This window comes from Meleagris gallopavo, chromosome 5 (genome assembly GCF_905368555.1).
Source record: "Meleagris gallopavo chromosome 5, MGAL_WU_HG_1.1, whole genome shotgun sequence".
Taxonomy (NCBI): domain Eukaryota; kingdom Metazoa; phylum Chordata; class Aves; order Galliformes; family Phasianidae; genus Meleagris; species Meleagris gallopavo.
The window spans coordinates 15,850,419-15,865,443 of NC_139408.1; the positions used below are offsets into that span (position 1 = coordinate 15,850,419).

Here is a 15,025-nt window from a genome sequence, read left to right on the forward strand (position 1 = left end):
ACAAACACTGGAAACAGTCTGTCCATTGAGATTTCTGGTATTTTCTGATTTTAGAATAAGCAGAAGCAGCACTCAAGTAGTCTCTCTCGTGGTATTGCAGTTGAGCTCTGCCAAAATGGCTAAGTGCAAGGGCAGTGCTTAAAAATAGGGATGGGGATGTGGCAGGAGAAAACCATACTTGGATGTTTCACATTCTGTGATGCAAAGTACATGGCGATAACTTTGCTGTTGTTGTTTCAAACGTAGTAGGCATCAGTTCCTCCCCGCCCCCAGTGTAAGGCTTGATGCAATCTTAGAACTGTAGGGAAAACTGAATATTTGTTCTTTTTATACATAAACTTGTTTAGAAAAATGCAGGTGAAGGGGTTACTTCCTTGAATGCCCAAACACTAGTTTTGTTTTGAGTAACGGGTCATGAACGGGGGGGAAAAAAAAAACCATAGTGTCCCCTTTTAGATTCTGGATGCCAAATGTGTGTGAAGGGAGCAAGGTCTCTTTTTGGGTCATTTGGTTGTTGGGTTTCTTTTTTTCCAGTTTATTTTATTCCTCCTCGGTTTGGCAGACAGCTGTCTAGCCAATAATAGTAGATTATGCAGTGATGATGGTTCCAAAATCTTAATGGATAAAATAGTGGTTCTACGTTATTTGGAAAATTTGGCTTGCAAATTTTCTCCAGGACTTCAACTAATACAGGCTTGACAAAGGTATGCTTGTTTCTGATCGGAGTTGTTTCCAATTTCTAGCTCGAGTTCCAGATGTTAACTCCAAAGGACACAAATCTTAAAATAAAAAGCTGGAAAAAGACTTTCTTCTTTTTCTGTGCTAAATGTATGATATGTGTCCTTGAAAATCTAATATAAAACTGCTCGGAAGTAACATATTCAAGATTGAACTGGTGGCAAATGCTATTTGTTGGAACAAAAGTATAGTCATGTCAGACTCAAATGTAAGTTCTACAATATGACTTATTGATCTTTTAACAGCTAAAACATCTTCTCAAGTAGAACCATCTTGTTAAGGGAAACCTGATGCGTGGTGCTATGCTTTAGAAGGTAGGAATAGGGAGAAGTTTTTGGTGGCAGGTTGTGGTAAGGACTTTTGACTTTTGTCCTTTAGTCAAATACTCAATTTTTGTTTGTATTGGTGATTGCTTGTTGGGAAGGAGAGTGAATGCAAGATGAAGTGAAAAGGGTTATTTAAGATAATGAAAACTGCAGTACTGTGCTTGTATTTGTATCATGGATAATACTTAATTTGCTTCCTCTAATGTAAGTGCACACATACTAGTAATCTACTTGGAGCTTTGTAAATCACTCCTTGCTGGAGATGATTCTGCCTCAGCCAAGAACGTTGATTAAACTAAATACATTCCTTATGGCTCTTTTTTTTCCTCTGTGAGGCCAGTGTTTGTCCTGCTGGAACGACATGAAGGATTTTTTTTTTTTTTTTTTCTGCTGTCTTCTGTATTATTCTATAAGTCTGATTGTAGTTGAGTGTTGCAAAGGCATGACTCTCCTGGAAACCTAACTTTTTCTGTAACATCTGGTCAAAAATAGCTGGAAGTGGAATTTTGAATACAGATTCTCTAATGCTTCTTCAGCTTTTTGCCAAAAGTTTGCCAAGGGTCTGAAAAAAAAAAAATAATCTGACTTCATTTTGTGTTAAAATGGTCATAGTAAACAGAGTAGAAGTATGCTTCAAGATCTGCAGGAATTCCAGTGTTCCTTCGATTAAACAAGGCATCAGTTCTTAAGATTTTCATCATCTAGGTGGGATTATCAATTCTTCTTAGTACCTACAGTTTCTGTTTTTTCAGAATGTGTTGAATCATGCCCATTTATCTTGCTGTAGTTGAAAGAACTCATGGAATAATTTTGCAGTTGTAAAGTTTATTTCATTTAGTTGTTAATCTGTAGTAAAGATCTAAGAGTTGTCTTGCAAATGAAGCAGTGGAGAGGGCAAAGTAGGGAACCTACTCATTGTGTTGCATGAGGTTTTGCATTGCCAAATTCAATAGGTGAAGAAGGACTGTAAAAATGCATTATGTACATGTTTGCTGTACAGGATTTTGAAAAATGCTTGGGTTTTTTGCTTTTTTTTTTTTTTTTTTTTTTTTTTTTACCCCTAAATTAAATTTCAGGCTTAAATTGTTGCTGACTTTGTGAACTGTGAGTGTTTCAGTTGGTTATGAGAGGTGCCATAATGCTGTTGCGTACAGCTGTTTCCACAGATTGTGGAGTCACTGTCCCTGGAGGTGTTTGCGAACCATGGAAATGTGGTACTTAGGAACGTGGTGTAATTGGGCTTTTTGGTCATGGGTTAATGGTTGGACTAGATGATCTTAGAGGTCTCTTCCAATCTTTTGTGTTCTACGAGCATCCAAAGGGTCTGTAACAGAGAGCAGTAAAGTTACAAGCTACGCTCTCCAGCCTAGCTGAGGAAACATAAAATAGTGTTTGTGCTATGTGTCTCTAAAATGTTGCACTTAAGGATGTTTCAGGAAAAACAGTTGTCATTCCTGTACCTCCAGCATTAAGCTGGCTCTCCAAATTTGAGTGCCTGTAGGTTATATTCAAAAGAAGGCAGATTCTATCAGTCTGTTTGTAACTATTTTTGTAGGTTGTCTGTTCAGGAACTCAGCCCCAGAATATCTTACTTGTTTTCTTGAAATAGATATTGAATATCTAGATATTCAAAACTGAAGAAAATCTGGGAGAAAGTAGAAATGTGGGACCTTGGAACAAAAAAAAAAAAAAAAAAGTTAAATAGGAGCTATTTAGTTATAGATATATTTAATTTTTTTATCTTTTTGCAGGTGATTAATTCTATGTGTGATCTCATGGTTATTAATTGATTTGTTGGAGTCTGTTTTTTCCTGTGATACATAGTCATGGGTAAAGCCCAAACATGGGTGACGTGAGAAACATGGCTGAGGTGGGAAGGTGGCACTGAGACTTGGAAACAAGTTCTGGGCATGCTGGGGTCTGTAATAGGCGGGAGAGGAAGCTAGAAGCCACATGGCTTTGTGGGAGAGGCCTTGCCCTTGGTTGCCCATCTTCTGTGTGTTTTCTCCTGTCAAAATAGAAGGCTTTTTCTGCAGATGCACATGAGAGCTAATCGCTGCTCAGAATGCAAGAAGGGCCTTTACAGGTGGCTTTGTGCCTTAAATATATGTATGGTGATATTCAGAGGTTTGCTTTACTCCTGCAGGAGGTGGAGAAACCCTTCAATGTTGCATTAGGTTTTCATTTAACACATACTCTAACTGGTGCTACAGTAGAGATGCCAATGTATTCTCATAAAAAAGCCTTTGTTCATCAAGACGGGGTTGTGAAAGGTCTGGGATTTGCTGTCTTTATTTATGCCGGGATTTTCAGTGCATTTTTGGCCTTCATTACTGAAATTTGATGGTAGTTCTCAGTTTAAACACCCTTGGAACTCAATACAGGTTGAAATCTAACTGGTACCAAACTCAGCAGTTGACTTTTAGGCAGTGTGTGCTTTCACAGTGCTAGTTTTCAGAGCTTGCTATTAACTCCACTTGGAAGAAAGAAGAAACTTGTCCTGATCCCAAATAGACACCATGTTTGCTGTAAAACTGTCATGTACATTATACTTCTTCAGAAATGTTACACTTAAAATCACAAGTTGCAGCAGAGCCCTCAGAAGAATAAACAAGCTGTTGTGAACTTGTTGTTTGCTTTTTGCTATGTCGAAACTGAGAAGTCCTGTGGCTATTTTAACCTCTGTAGAATACACAGATGGGAAACCTGAGGTCAGGAAGAGGTGGAGGTTCAGTCTGCAGAGATATTATCTGTTTAACATTAGCTAGACAGAATTGCACGAGATTGCAGGCCTCACAACTGTTTGGCTGAATACCAGTTGTGCATTACATACAGAGAGATAGCCAAGAGCCAGCAGTTTTGCAATAATGTTTAGAAATTTCCTCTTTTTAACAAAACAGACCAGATGAAAATTGCTTTCTTTTCCAGTGAGTTGTGTTCTCCTCTAAATAAAACAGCTGAAGTGCTTGCAGGTCTTGTCTAATGCATATCTGAGCGGCTTCATCTGCGTTTCCTTAAATCTCTGCTGATACTCAATTTTTTTTGTTTAGTTATTCAGCAGCTCTCTAAACACGTTTTGTGTGCTGCTTGGTGGTCCATGCCGTGTTGGCTGCTCACATGGGCTTGGCTGTCCTCCTTCCCAGCTGCTGAACTCTGCTCGGAGATGATGAAATGTGCTGTTCCGTGTAACTAATTTCAGTATTTGCTACAGGGATATTAAGGACAGTCTGAGAGCTATTGCCTCGTACACCAGGAGGGGAGTGCATGTGGTGTGCTTAATGGGTGGTCTGTGGGAAAAGAAAGAAAAGTTTGAGGAACCCCCCCTTGAAAATATGCCCATAAGAAAATGATCTTAAAGGCACACAGAGAGCTTGTCTCCAGCCTCTGCAGAGGTGGGAGCGTGCTGGATTATGCCCACCAAATCCAGTGGTTTGCCTTCTCTGGTATGTGAAAGCTTTTTACTTGAAGTAGGTAATGTAATTAATGGTGGAAGCAAGAGAAAACAATGAGTAAGTTCAGAGTGTGCTGTCGGAACGTTTCAAAACGCTTCTTGCCCTCCCGGGGAATCTGAACCAATCCAAAGTTTCAAAGAAGGAATGAGAAAAGAAGGAAAAAAAAAAAAAGAGGAGGGTGGGGGGGGGGAAGGGGAATTAAAGGTAGCTTTAGATTTGTTCAGAGAAATCCTTTCATGCCTTTCACCCAGGGGAGGTGAACTAATTCAGGCCAGTTGAGATGAAATCACGTATAATCAGAGTGCCATATTTAGTTGTAAATAGAGATGTTAGCAGTAACAAGCCAGAGGCTGCCAAACAAAATCAACATTAAATTCAGTCTCGTCTTTAGAAAACACTGCTGGTTTTGGGGGGAGAATCCTGCACAATGCAGAAAATGTCACAAGATCTTTAAAAAAAAAAAAAAAACACAAAACAAAACACCAGCATCTTGTTGTTTATTTAAAAAGCATCAAACAACAAAAGCTGGCTAGCAGTTTATCTTGATGTTTTATCATAATATTTGAATGTTAGTGTTTGATAAATGTACTAAATGCATTGGTCTTGAGTGGCTGAGAGGAGCAGTGGTGTGACTGTTACATTACTGAGATAGGTGTGTGTTTTTCTTGTTCTTTGTTGCTGAGTGCTTCAGGGCACGCAGATGAAACTCCTTTGCTGGAGTGAGAAATGGCTGTACAAAAATTGGCTATCCAACTTCATTCACACATCAGCTTTTGCAGGCAATTCTACAGCCTTTGTAGCATGTTCTTTGGTGCACGTTTTTTCTCTGCACCCTATCCGTGCTAAGAAAAAAGGCAAAGCCTGGACAGACCTAATGTCTTCATGCCCTTTGTCCTGTCACTGAGAGTACATGATCTTCATTCTCTCCTAAAAGCTTTTACTGCTTGGGGTGTTACTTTGCTCCTCTTTTCCTCCCTGCCTCCTCAATGCAGACAACAAATTCTTCAATTGTTTATGACTTTTCTGAACCCACTATACCTTTTCTTCACGCTTTTCTGAGGGCCCTTTGCAACTTGCTGCTACAAAACCAGATGTCCTTTAAGCTTGTGGGTGATTTGTGTAAGCCTTTCCTCCAACATATGTGTACCTAAAGCTGTTTTGCTTCTTGTAGGTATGTTGGTGGATGAGCAGCCTCTCATTGCAGCAATGGCAAATAGATGGCTAAGGTCCTAGATGTCTTCTAGTGTTTAGCAGTGATACTCAATATACTACTTAGCATATGTAAATAAAACTGGTATCAAATAGGTTTGTGTTTTGGGGTGCTAGTGTGGATTGGATTGCTTTGCACTGTCTTAGGCCTAGTGTGACTGTGCAAACAACTTGAGTGCATAGGCTTTTAAAGAAGTTAGAAAAATGCTGGACATCTGCTACCTGCTTTGTGTATATGGGATATTCTTGGTGGATTAAAATAATACCTCTTTCTCCCCCGAGTTTCAGACCTCAATCACACTTGAAAATAAATTAATTGTAAAGGAGAAGGAAATCAGTGTCAAGTGGATTTACCTGGATGGTTAGAGGAGCAGGATATGGGCATAGGAGTACATGTTCCTGTTGAAGTGGGAATTGAAGCTGTCTGTCACTGAAGAGCTGTGCCCTTACGGCTCGTGGACCCACACACTCACTCCCTGACTCACAGAGGCGTTGGTGGCAGGGATGAAAGGCGTAGCGCATTGTGGAGCCTTCTGCTGGAATTGCCTTCTGAACAAGTGTTAGCTTGGCTTCCTGACAGCCTCCTGGGATAATTAACAGCAGAAGGAAGGGTAAGTTTGTAGTGGGTGATTTATTTATTTATTTTTTTCTTTTAATTTAGTTTAATTTTTTACAAATGAAGCAAGGCGCGTGCTGCTGAAGCACCTGCCTAAGTCCGCTGAGGTGGTAAATGTGGGAGCAGAACTGAGGAGCCCTGGTTTTGAGTCAGCTTGACAAACTGCTCCCACCTACCTCTGTGTTGCAGCAGGAGTATTCTTTCATTTAGTAATTAGAGTAGGAATTCACCTTATCTAGAATAATGGGTTTTGAGGATGAAAGTCGCAGTCCTCTATTCTTCGGACTGTATCTGGCATGTTTAAACTCGGATTGAATATGTGCAGTGTGTAGAGGAAGATCAACATTTAATCTATCTTTTTGAAGTTGTTGATCAATGGATTTCAGATTCTCTGCAGCAACAGCAGCTGCCAGCAAAAAGATCTGGGGTTCAGAATACAGAGCTTGGGGTTTTTAAGGAAGAGAAACTTTTTTTTTTTTTTTTTCTTGGGGAATATATAACAATTGCATTAAAAGAGTAAAATCAACTGGTGTGAGTTTGTGGGATTTGTATATACCATTCTCTTCTTGCTTAGTGAGGTGCTGGATTTATCTAAAGAGGTGGGGTTGGCAAAACTTTTCGTTCCCATCCTTTCTCTTCCACGCGTGAGTGTTTCTCCTTTTTACCTTCTTTCCTGTTGTGTTGTTGGTAGTAGTGTTTTTTGTTTTTTTTTTTATGGCTCTAGTAGCCTCTGTGTTCTGGCATATGAGCTTCCTGCTGTCACCAGCTGCTGTCTCACCCCTTCAGCTAACCCATGAAAAATAGGGGTAACACTCAAAAGGGTGACGGCATGTGGAGTAACTTCCTTCGCGGAATGTTTGGAAGCAGGCTTGTGCTTCGTATCAGAGGCCTAGTTTCCATGTGTTCCAGAAGAATTAGAACTGACAAAGAAGAGGAATCACTTAAACAATTCTATGATTCTATGCTGAGATGTAAGGGAGCCTTGAAGACCACCTGGTACAACACTTCCACAATAAACAGGGGCACTTACACTAACTCAGCCTGACCTTGGGCGTCTCCAGGGACAGCATCCACCATCTCTCTGGATAACCTGTGCCAGTGCCTCACTGCCTTTATTGTAAGAAACTTCTTCCTTATATCTGGTCTAAATCTCTCTCTTTTAGTTTGCAACCATTTTCCCTTGTCCTATCGCAGCAGCCCCTGCTAACTGTCCCCTTCTTACAGACCCCCTTTAGATACTGAAAGGCCTCCAGAGCAGTTTGTCCTCTAGAACTGGTTTATCTGTTGGCTTTAGAGCTGGTGTGACCCTACTTACATGCTGTCTCTATACAGCAGCTGTTTCTAAGTCTAGAAAGTTGATGCATACATGCTGGCCCCAAATCCCCTCTTAGTGTTTCCTTAAGACTGTACACACTTGGGTGCAAAAGTTTTGACATGTTTGTTTTTGCCATCTTGTGTGCCTGTGGCAGCGGGTGTGGGGGTTGTTTTTGTTCCATGGTAATGAGTGTTTTTGTGGTTTGGGACATTGACTGCTGCAAGAATTATATGCTCTTCTCCCTGTCCAGCACTACAGACAGCTTAACCACAGAGGTCTCCTGTGCGCTTGTCCTGCTAAGAATTGATAGAATATTTAAAATATAAGCTGTTGCACGTGTTGTTATTTTGTGTAGCTGTGGTAGTATACTTCTTAAACTGAGACCTTGGTTCTGTGTTGTAAGCCAGGCTCCCAGATCCTTGGTCACTTCTGTTAAAAGCACAGCCAAACCTTTCCATGACCTTTAGCCCAGTTAAGTGTTTGAAGAATGGTTAAGTAAGGCTTTTCTCCTGTGCTATACATAGGGTTTTGCTCTTTCACTGTTTTCAAGAGGAAGAACTGTGCACATGCCTGGAATTGTCATGTCTTCTTCCATTGTAAGAGAATGCAGACAAAATGTAGGCGTGTAAACAAGTACGAAACAACAGTATAAATATGACTGTTTAAAACTGGATAGCTTCAGCCTGTCTTAATAGAACTACTGGAGCTTTGCAGCAACTGCTGATGTGCTTTGCTGTCAATTCTTAATGATCGTCTTTGTCTTAATATGTAAACGAGTGTCAAACTGGTTTTCAGAACTATTACTGAACCTAACAGCAAGGGCTATTTTTGAAGGTCACGTATTTGCCTGAGTGCAATTGTCAGTTTTTTTCATAGACTTGTACAATGGCTTGGGTTGGAGGGGACCTTAAAGCCCACCCAATTCCACTCCCCTGGCCTGGGCCAGGCTGCCCATGGACCCATCCAGCCTAGCCTTGAGCACCTCCAGGGATGGGGCATCCACAACCTTTCTGGGCAGCTGTGCCAGGACTTCGCTGCCCTCTGAGTAAGGAATTGCCTGCTAACATCTAGCCTAAGTCTTCCGTGTTTTAGTTTAAAGCCATTCCCCCTTGTCCTATTGCTTAGTAAGATAAGGACGTATGTGAGGGAGCTGTTGTGGACTGCTAAAACTCGCACTGTGTAAACAAGTTGGGAAACTGTATTTTCACCCTCTTGTGCAATATTCTTGCATGTAAAAAGCTCTGTCATAAACACAAGGATGTGTTTTCCAATTAGCAGAAGATTACTAGCAAAACAATGTTTGTTGAATATAGTATCTTTCTAGAATGGAGTGATGTTCTGCAGCTATTGTGTGATTGTAGAATTGCTACAAATCTGTACCTAAACTGTAGCAGTTTAGGATGTTATCTGTGTACATTTTGTTTGATACTTCATGGGACTTCAGGCTCTCTTTTTGCTTTATCAGAGGATTGTGAGCTGCAATATGTATGGAAGTTTTAAATATTGCCTATTAGGGAAAAATATGAACTGTTCTAGGTTTACTGAAAAAGAAGACAACTTTTTTTTTTTTGCCACCTACGTAAAAATTTTGCCCTTTCATTTGGGTGGTAATAGGCTGTATGTAAACAGCTTGTCCTCCACGTTCATCATTGCAATGTTTATTCTTTTTCTCTTTTCAAAATAGAAGTTGGTTTCCTTTTTCAGGCAATTTGCAGTTGTCAGGAACATTGCTGATCAAAATAGAATGTAGAACTAAGCATTCCTTTGAGACCCTTGGAACTTGCTAACCATGAAATAATTTCTCGAGCAAGGTTTCTTGCATCTTGTTGTTGTTTAACAGATGAGTTCATTTGAAGGTCAGCGCTAATCGAAGCTGTTAGTCTTCGAAGTCTATATCATGTCTCTCCCTTTCCCCACTGTCCCTTAGTAAAAAGAGGTTTCAAAGAGCCTGAAGTGGGATGCAGAGTGAGCTGACCACATATGGGTTTTGTATACAGCCTCTGGTGTCAATGTTTATAAATTACTGCTTCCACTCAGACTTCTGCAGAAGTGCATTGGTGGTTCAACAGAATAAACATGACAGAGTTTATGGGGTGAAGAAGTTGGAGACAGCAGAAAGAACAGAAATTGTTATTAACTGGCTTTCTATTGTTATTAACTGGCTTTCCAGTTTGCTCTGTTGAGAGTTTTACAGTGGGCTTATGAAGATGAAATCGTAGAATGGCTTGGGTTGGAAGGGACCTCAAGGACCACTTAGTTTCAGCCCCCCTATCATGGAGGAATCTTCAAGTCTTTCAAGGGCTCACATGTATTAGTAAGACAGGATGAGTCAAGATTGGTTTTCACACTTCTGGAGATGAACCTTCTATTCTACATACAGGTGGAACTAAAAATTATTGTTCGCCATGTGTTGGTGGGATGATCTTGAATCTGCAGGGTGGTGGGTGGTTTGGTGATGGCATAACAAATTAAGTGTTTGGTCAGCATAATTAGTTTTGTTGCTTTTTAAGCTTTCTGTGGTTTCTCATTCTAATGTCTGGGGAAAAAAAAAAGTCTGTGATAATACTGAGAATGAGTGTATCTTTGGAATTGTTAAGCTGTTGAGTTGGTTATTCTATGAAACAAACTGCTCTGAAGCACTTGCTAGCATATTAGGGGCCTGAGCAAATTATGAGCAAAGGGGCTAGCATATTAGGGGCCTGAGCAAAGGTATGGAGCAAATTCCTCTCCATCCCCCATCTCTAAGCAGAAAAGTCAATGTGTTCGGCTACCCAGAGGAGCCCATCTCTTGTCTGTAAGGGACTGATGATATGTATGAAGGTAATTGTCCTACCTGTCTTTCTTGAATCGCGTCTACTTTGGTTGCCCTTTGCAGATTTACTGCTTGGTCCTTGAGAAAGTTGGAAGTTTACAAAATTCTGTGAACTTCTGTTATCTCAGAGATTGTATTTGCTTGATGCTGTAGAGTTAACAGAGCTGCCTTTGCCTGCTAGTGAGCTGCCTCAGAGTTCTGACCTAAGGCAATAAGTGCAAGGCTGTGGAAACACATTTAGCCTGTCTTCTGACTTTGGTGTTTGTCAAGCTGGGAGAGCTTCTGTTTCTTCAGCAGCAGCATTACAAGCAACAAGCAGTGTTCCTTTCTTTTTTCTTTTTCCTTTTTTTTGATCACTGCTTTTGTTTTTTATATTTTTTGTATTTTTCCTCTCCCTGCCAGCAGTACTCTAATAGAACTCTGTGATGAGATTTGTAAAACATGGTCTGAATAAAACAGGATAGTGAGGAGGAGTGGAGGAGTGAATATAGCTGGCAAAATCTGCCAAACGTATTTGTTTATTCTTCCCTGAAGGAAATGAAATTCTCATTTGTTCTCAGAAAGGATGAACTCTGTGCATCTTTCAATAATCGATCAGTTTACATTAATGTGCAAATGCAGTAAAATCTAAACACAATTGTAAGCAGGTCAGTACAATTTCCCTGCTGGGTGTTCATAGAGAACACAATGCATCTGTTCTGCAATCAGGACAGCTCCAAAGCACAGAAGTGACAGTCAGCACAGTAGTTAATGTGTTATCTGTATGCTGTTGTCCTGCTGTGTGCATCAGTGGGGAAGAAATTTCTTGAAAGCGATGGGGAACTGGGATAATATTGATACTGATTGGATTAGACATTGTTCATGTCTGATCTTTAGTTAAGAAGCTGTTGAGTTCCTCTGCTGCTGTTGATTGGACTTGATGTTTCGGGTTGCTTTTTCCATTGTAGCAGTGTTTATAATGGCTTCAGTGCGGAAATGTCTACATGAGAACTTGTCCCTTCATATTCCTTAAAACGTTGTGGGGACAATATATGTATTTTTAATCTTGTCTGTAGACATTTTATGGATTTAGTCTTTGGCTGGATATGGGACAAACTTGGTAAGGCAATTATGCACAAATGAAAAATTCTTTGCCCCAAAGAACTTGTGACTTAAACAGAGCCTGCTAACATCAAACTTTCCAAGTGTTCAGATGGTTTGGTATAGTGCCACTTAAAATAGACATAGCTCTGGGGAAACAATGAGTTGCAGAGAGGAAACCAAGCATTTTGCATTCTAAATGTTTTTTCTTCTGCTTTCAATAACTACTAACCTGTTGGGTTTTCATGATATCACTGGTGCTTTTAAAAATTGCAGAGAGAAGGACATGGCAACTTAGGAAATGAGATGGGAATGTTACCAGAACTTTGTTTCTTAACAAATAGTGGTCTTCAAGCTATGTAAACTTTTGAGTTACAAATGCTGTAAGGAAAGAAAAAAAAAAAAAAAAAAGAGGGAAAGACATTTCTCATTGAAACATTCGTGTTAACAATTGTCCGTGTCTTTGCTATCCAAGACTCTCACCAAAACCAGCAGCTGATTTAAATTTTCCTAATTACTTTCATCAATATAGACTTCCTCCAAAACAGAAAAATAAAGCCACCTCTTTCCTGACTTGGAGGGGGGGGGGAAGGCCGTGCAGAACATTGATAAAAGGCTGAGTTTTTATGCATGTTTTTAATTTCATCTGATGTTGAGTTGCAGGTTCTGAGGCCTTTGGCCTACACGTAAATGCATGAACTGCTGTCAGGATGTACTTCACTCGGGCCTGTGCAGTGGCATGTATTCTCCAGTGCACATGGAACCAGAGTTTATGGGAAAAGCAGTTGTGTGTGATGGGCTGCCTGCATCACAGACGTGCGACTCAGAGTTTGTGTGAAGTGCCTTCTTTTTAAAGGATGGGAGGAACTAAATCTGAAAGACAATATCAAGAGCTAATCCTCATCTATTAGATACAGTAATGTGAATTTGAAACCGGAGGTATTTATATCACAGGCTTGAAGCCATAGAAGATGAAATAATGTGTCTGCCATTGCTGCTCTGTGTTGAGTGGCAAGCTTATGCATCTCTGCTGGATGTACATTGGAAACAGAAGCATCGATTAAAATGATGACACGTGAATCAAGAGTAAGCAGTCGGCTGATGGAGACCTCCAGCCACTGCTGTTTGACGTAGAAGAACTGGGGAGGGGTGGGGAAAGGTACTGGGGTTCAGGGTGAAAAAACAACAAGGGCAAATAGAAATTTAATGGCATACAATCCCTACCAGGCTTCAGCCATCTGCAGAGAGGCTGAGGGAGCTCCATTCCTTCCAGCAGCTAGTGGCTTTTTCTGAATACTGGCGTTCTCCTAAACAGCTGCTGGTGTATGCAGCCGTGGCTGGCAGAGTGACATAATTACTGCTGTCTCTGCAACCGTACCTGAAGATGAACATTTTTCTAGTTTGCTGCTGGACAAAGAAGCAAGACTGTATTTTCAGGGGAGAGATGAAGCGGTTTATATTTGGCTGTTGGTCAGAGACAGGCCTGCTTAATGTCCTCTTTTGAAAGAAGTAGTGGGATTGAATCATGCCCTTGCCAAAATCTACCCTTTACCTCACTCCCCATCTGTAGTGGATCTTCTGAAAGACCAACTTTTGTTCTCCCTTTCCTAGAGTTTAGTAATACTCTGTGGAGTGGGAGGAGCTTGGTAGGCGCTTGGTACAAGCATTTCAGTTTGTGGTACCTAGTACTGCTAGCTTCCAGCCTGCTACTAAAAAAGTATCAGGACTTGTCTTCTGTGTGTCTTTCCAACTTTGTGAGAAGCTTTAAATCATGAAGAATTTGTTCTAAACCTGGGTCGTGAATTATCTGAAAGAATCCATGTTATTTGGGGCACTCACAGTTTAATTGGGGAGTGTGTGTACAGCAGTGAAAGAGTTTTGGGTTTGTTTTGTTGTTCTTTATAGACAAGATGTTAACATCAACACTGGATATACCTTGCCTGTGTTGGTCTCTACTTACTTAAATGCTCAACTCACTTGCTAATATGTAAGAATGAGTTCTAAATTAGTCTGTCCTTAATTGTCAAAGGGCCTCTGTCTGAAGGCCCTGTTGTGGGTAAGAAATTGGGTATGCTGATCCCTGTCTTCTACTCCTTTTTCTGATGAATAGAGGCAGTAGGCGGTGGGTGTTGTGCATTTTTCTCTTCCGTGCTGCTTCTGCTGTAGTGCCTGACCTGTTGATGTATTTATACTCAGCACTCTAATGTCTGTAGATGCCAATAATACTGATATGTTTTTGTTTTTTCTTCTGTAGCATCTCCCTTCCTGCTTTTTGCCAACCGTCGGGATGTTCGACTTGTGGATGCTGGAGGCACAAAGCTGGAGTCCACTGTGGTGGTCAGTGGTTTAGAGGATGCTGCTGCGGTTGACTTCCAGTATTCGCAAGGCATCGTTTTCTGGACAGATGTGAGCGAAGAAGCCATCAAGCAAACTTACATTAACCAAACTGGGAATGTGGTGCAGAACGTCATCATTTCTGGTCTGGTTTCCCCGGATGGGCTGGCATGTGATTGGATTGGAAAAAAACTTTACTGGACAGATTCAGAAACCAATAGGATAGAAGTCGCTAATCTCAATGGAACATCTAGAAAAGTCCTCTTCTGGCAAGACCTTGATCAGCCCAGGGCAATAGCTTTGGATCCAGCTCATGGGTAAATATTAATTTGGCTTAAATGCTTAAATGGATACGGTGGTGATTTATGTTGGTTTTTTAGTTCTGGGAAAGGAACACGGTCTTTTGTTTTAGTTTACATTTTCCCAAGGTATTTTTCTCAAGATCTATAACTGAACATATGTTTAAACTTAAATATTTTGTGGCAAGAAATGGCAGCCCAGAGCCAAAAAGAAAAATACAGCTGCTCTCAGGTGCCAAGTCAAATACTCATTTGGTATGATTGCCTAGCGTATTCATTGCACTTCTGAAAAGCAATTAATTTTTCAAGCCTTTTTTATTGTTATTCCTTCGGTTGTCTTGTCTGGTAAGTTAATTTTCATTTGATATGCGATGTCTAATGTGTCTAGTCAGCAAGGTGTGTATATCTGTATGAGTCAAAATAGAAATTCTTTCTTGCTATGTTCTGGTGAATGAAACCAGGATATTTTTAAGTGGTGATTTTGAACAATTATGTTTGTTCTGGCAAGTGAAGGAACCCAGGTAAAGTCAGGGACTCCTTATGCTCTAAGACGACTGGGTTGGGATGTAATAAGAGAACAGGCTGGATGTGTCACTGTGGCTGACCAGGTACTTGTTGTGCTCTTGAAAATGCTGGTGTTTCTTCATAGCTTCGCTCTCTTCACTACCCCCATCTCTGTCCCTGTGCTGTTTGGTACCATATGCACGAACAGTGCTGATGTTCACTTTGTGCCCCATATTAATTGCAGTGATGATTGGAAGTCTGCTATGCTAGCACTGCGAGTGTCCCCTGCTGCTCAAAGAAATCATACTGTATACAGTGGAGGACCATTGATGAGAGGAGC

The 15,025-nt window shown here is 40.7% G+C and overlaps 1 protein-coding gene across 1 annotated transcript in view; it reads left to right on the top strand.

Moving 5' to 3' along the window:
- LRP5 (LDL receptor related protein 5) overlaps positions 1-15,025 on the top strand; it is a 135,935-nt gene that overhangs the window by 17,902 nt on the left and 103,008 nt on the right. Inside the window, exon 2 of the mRNA XM_085224402.1 lies at positions 13,803-14,199. Coding sequence (XP_085080528.1) covers positions 13,803-14,199 — 397 coding nt within the window. The remainder of the gene's footprint in view (positions 1-13,802; positions 14,200-15,025) is intronic.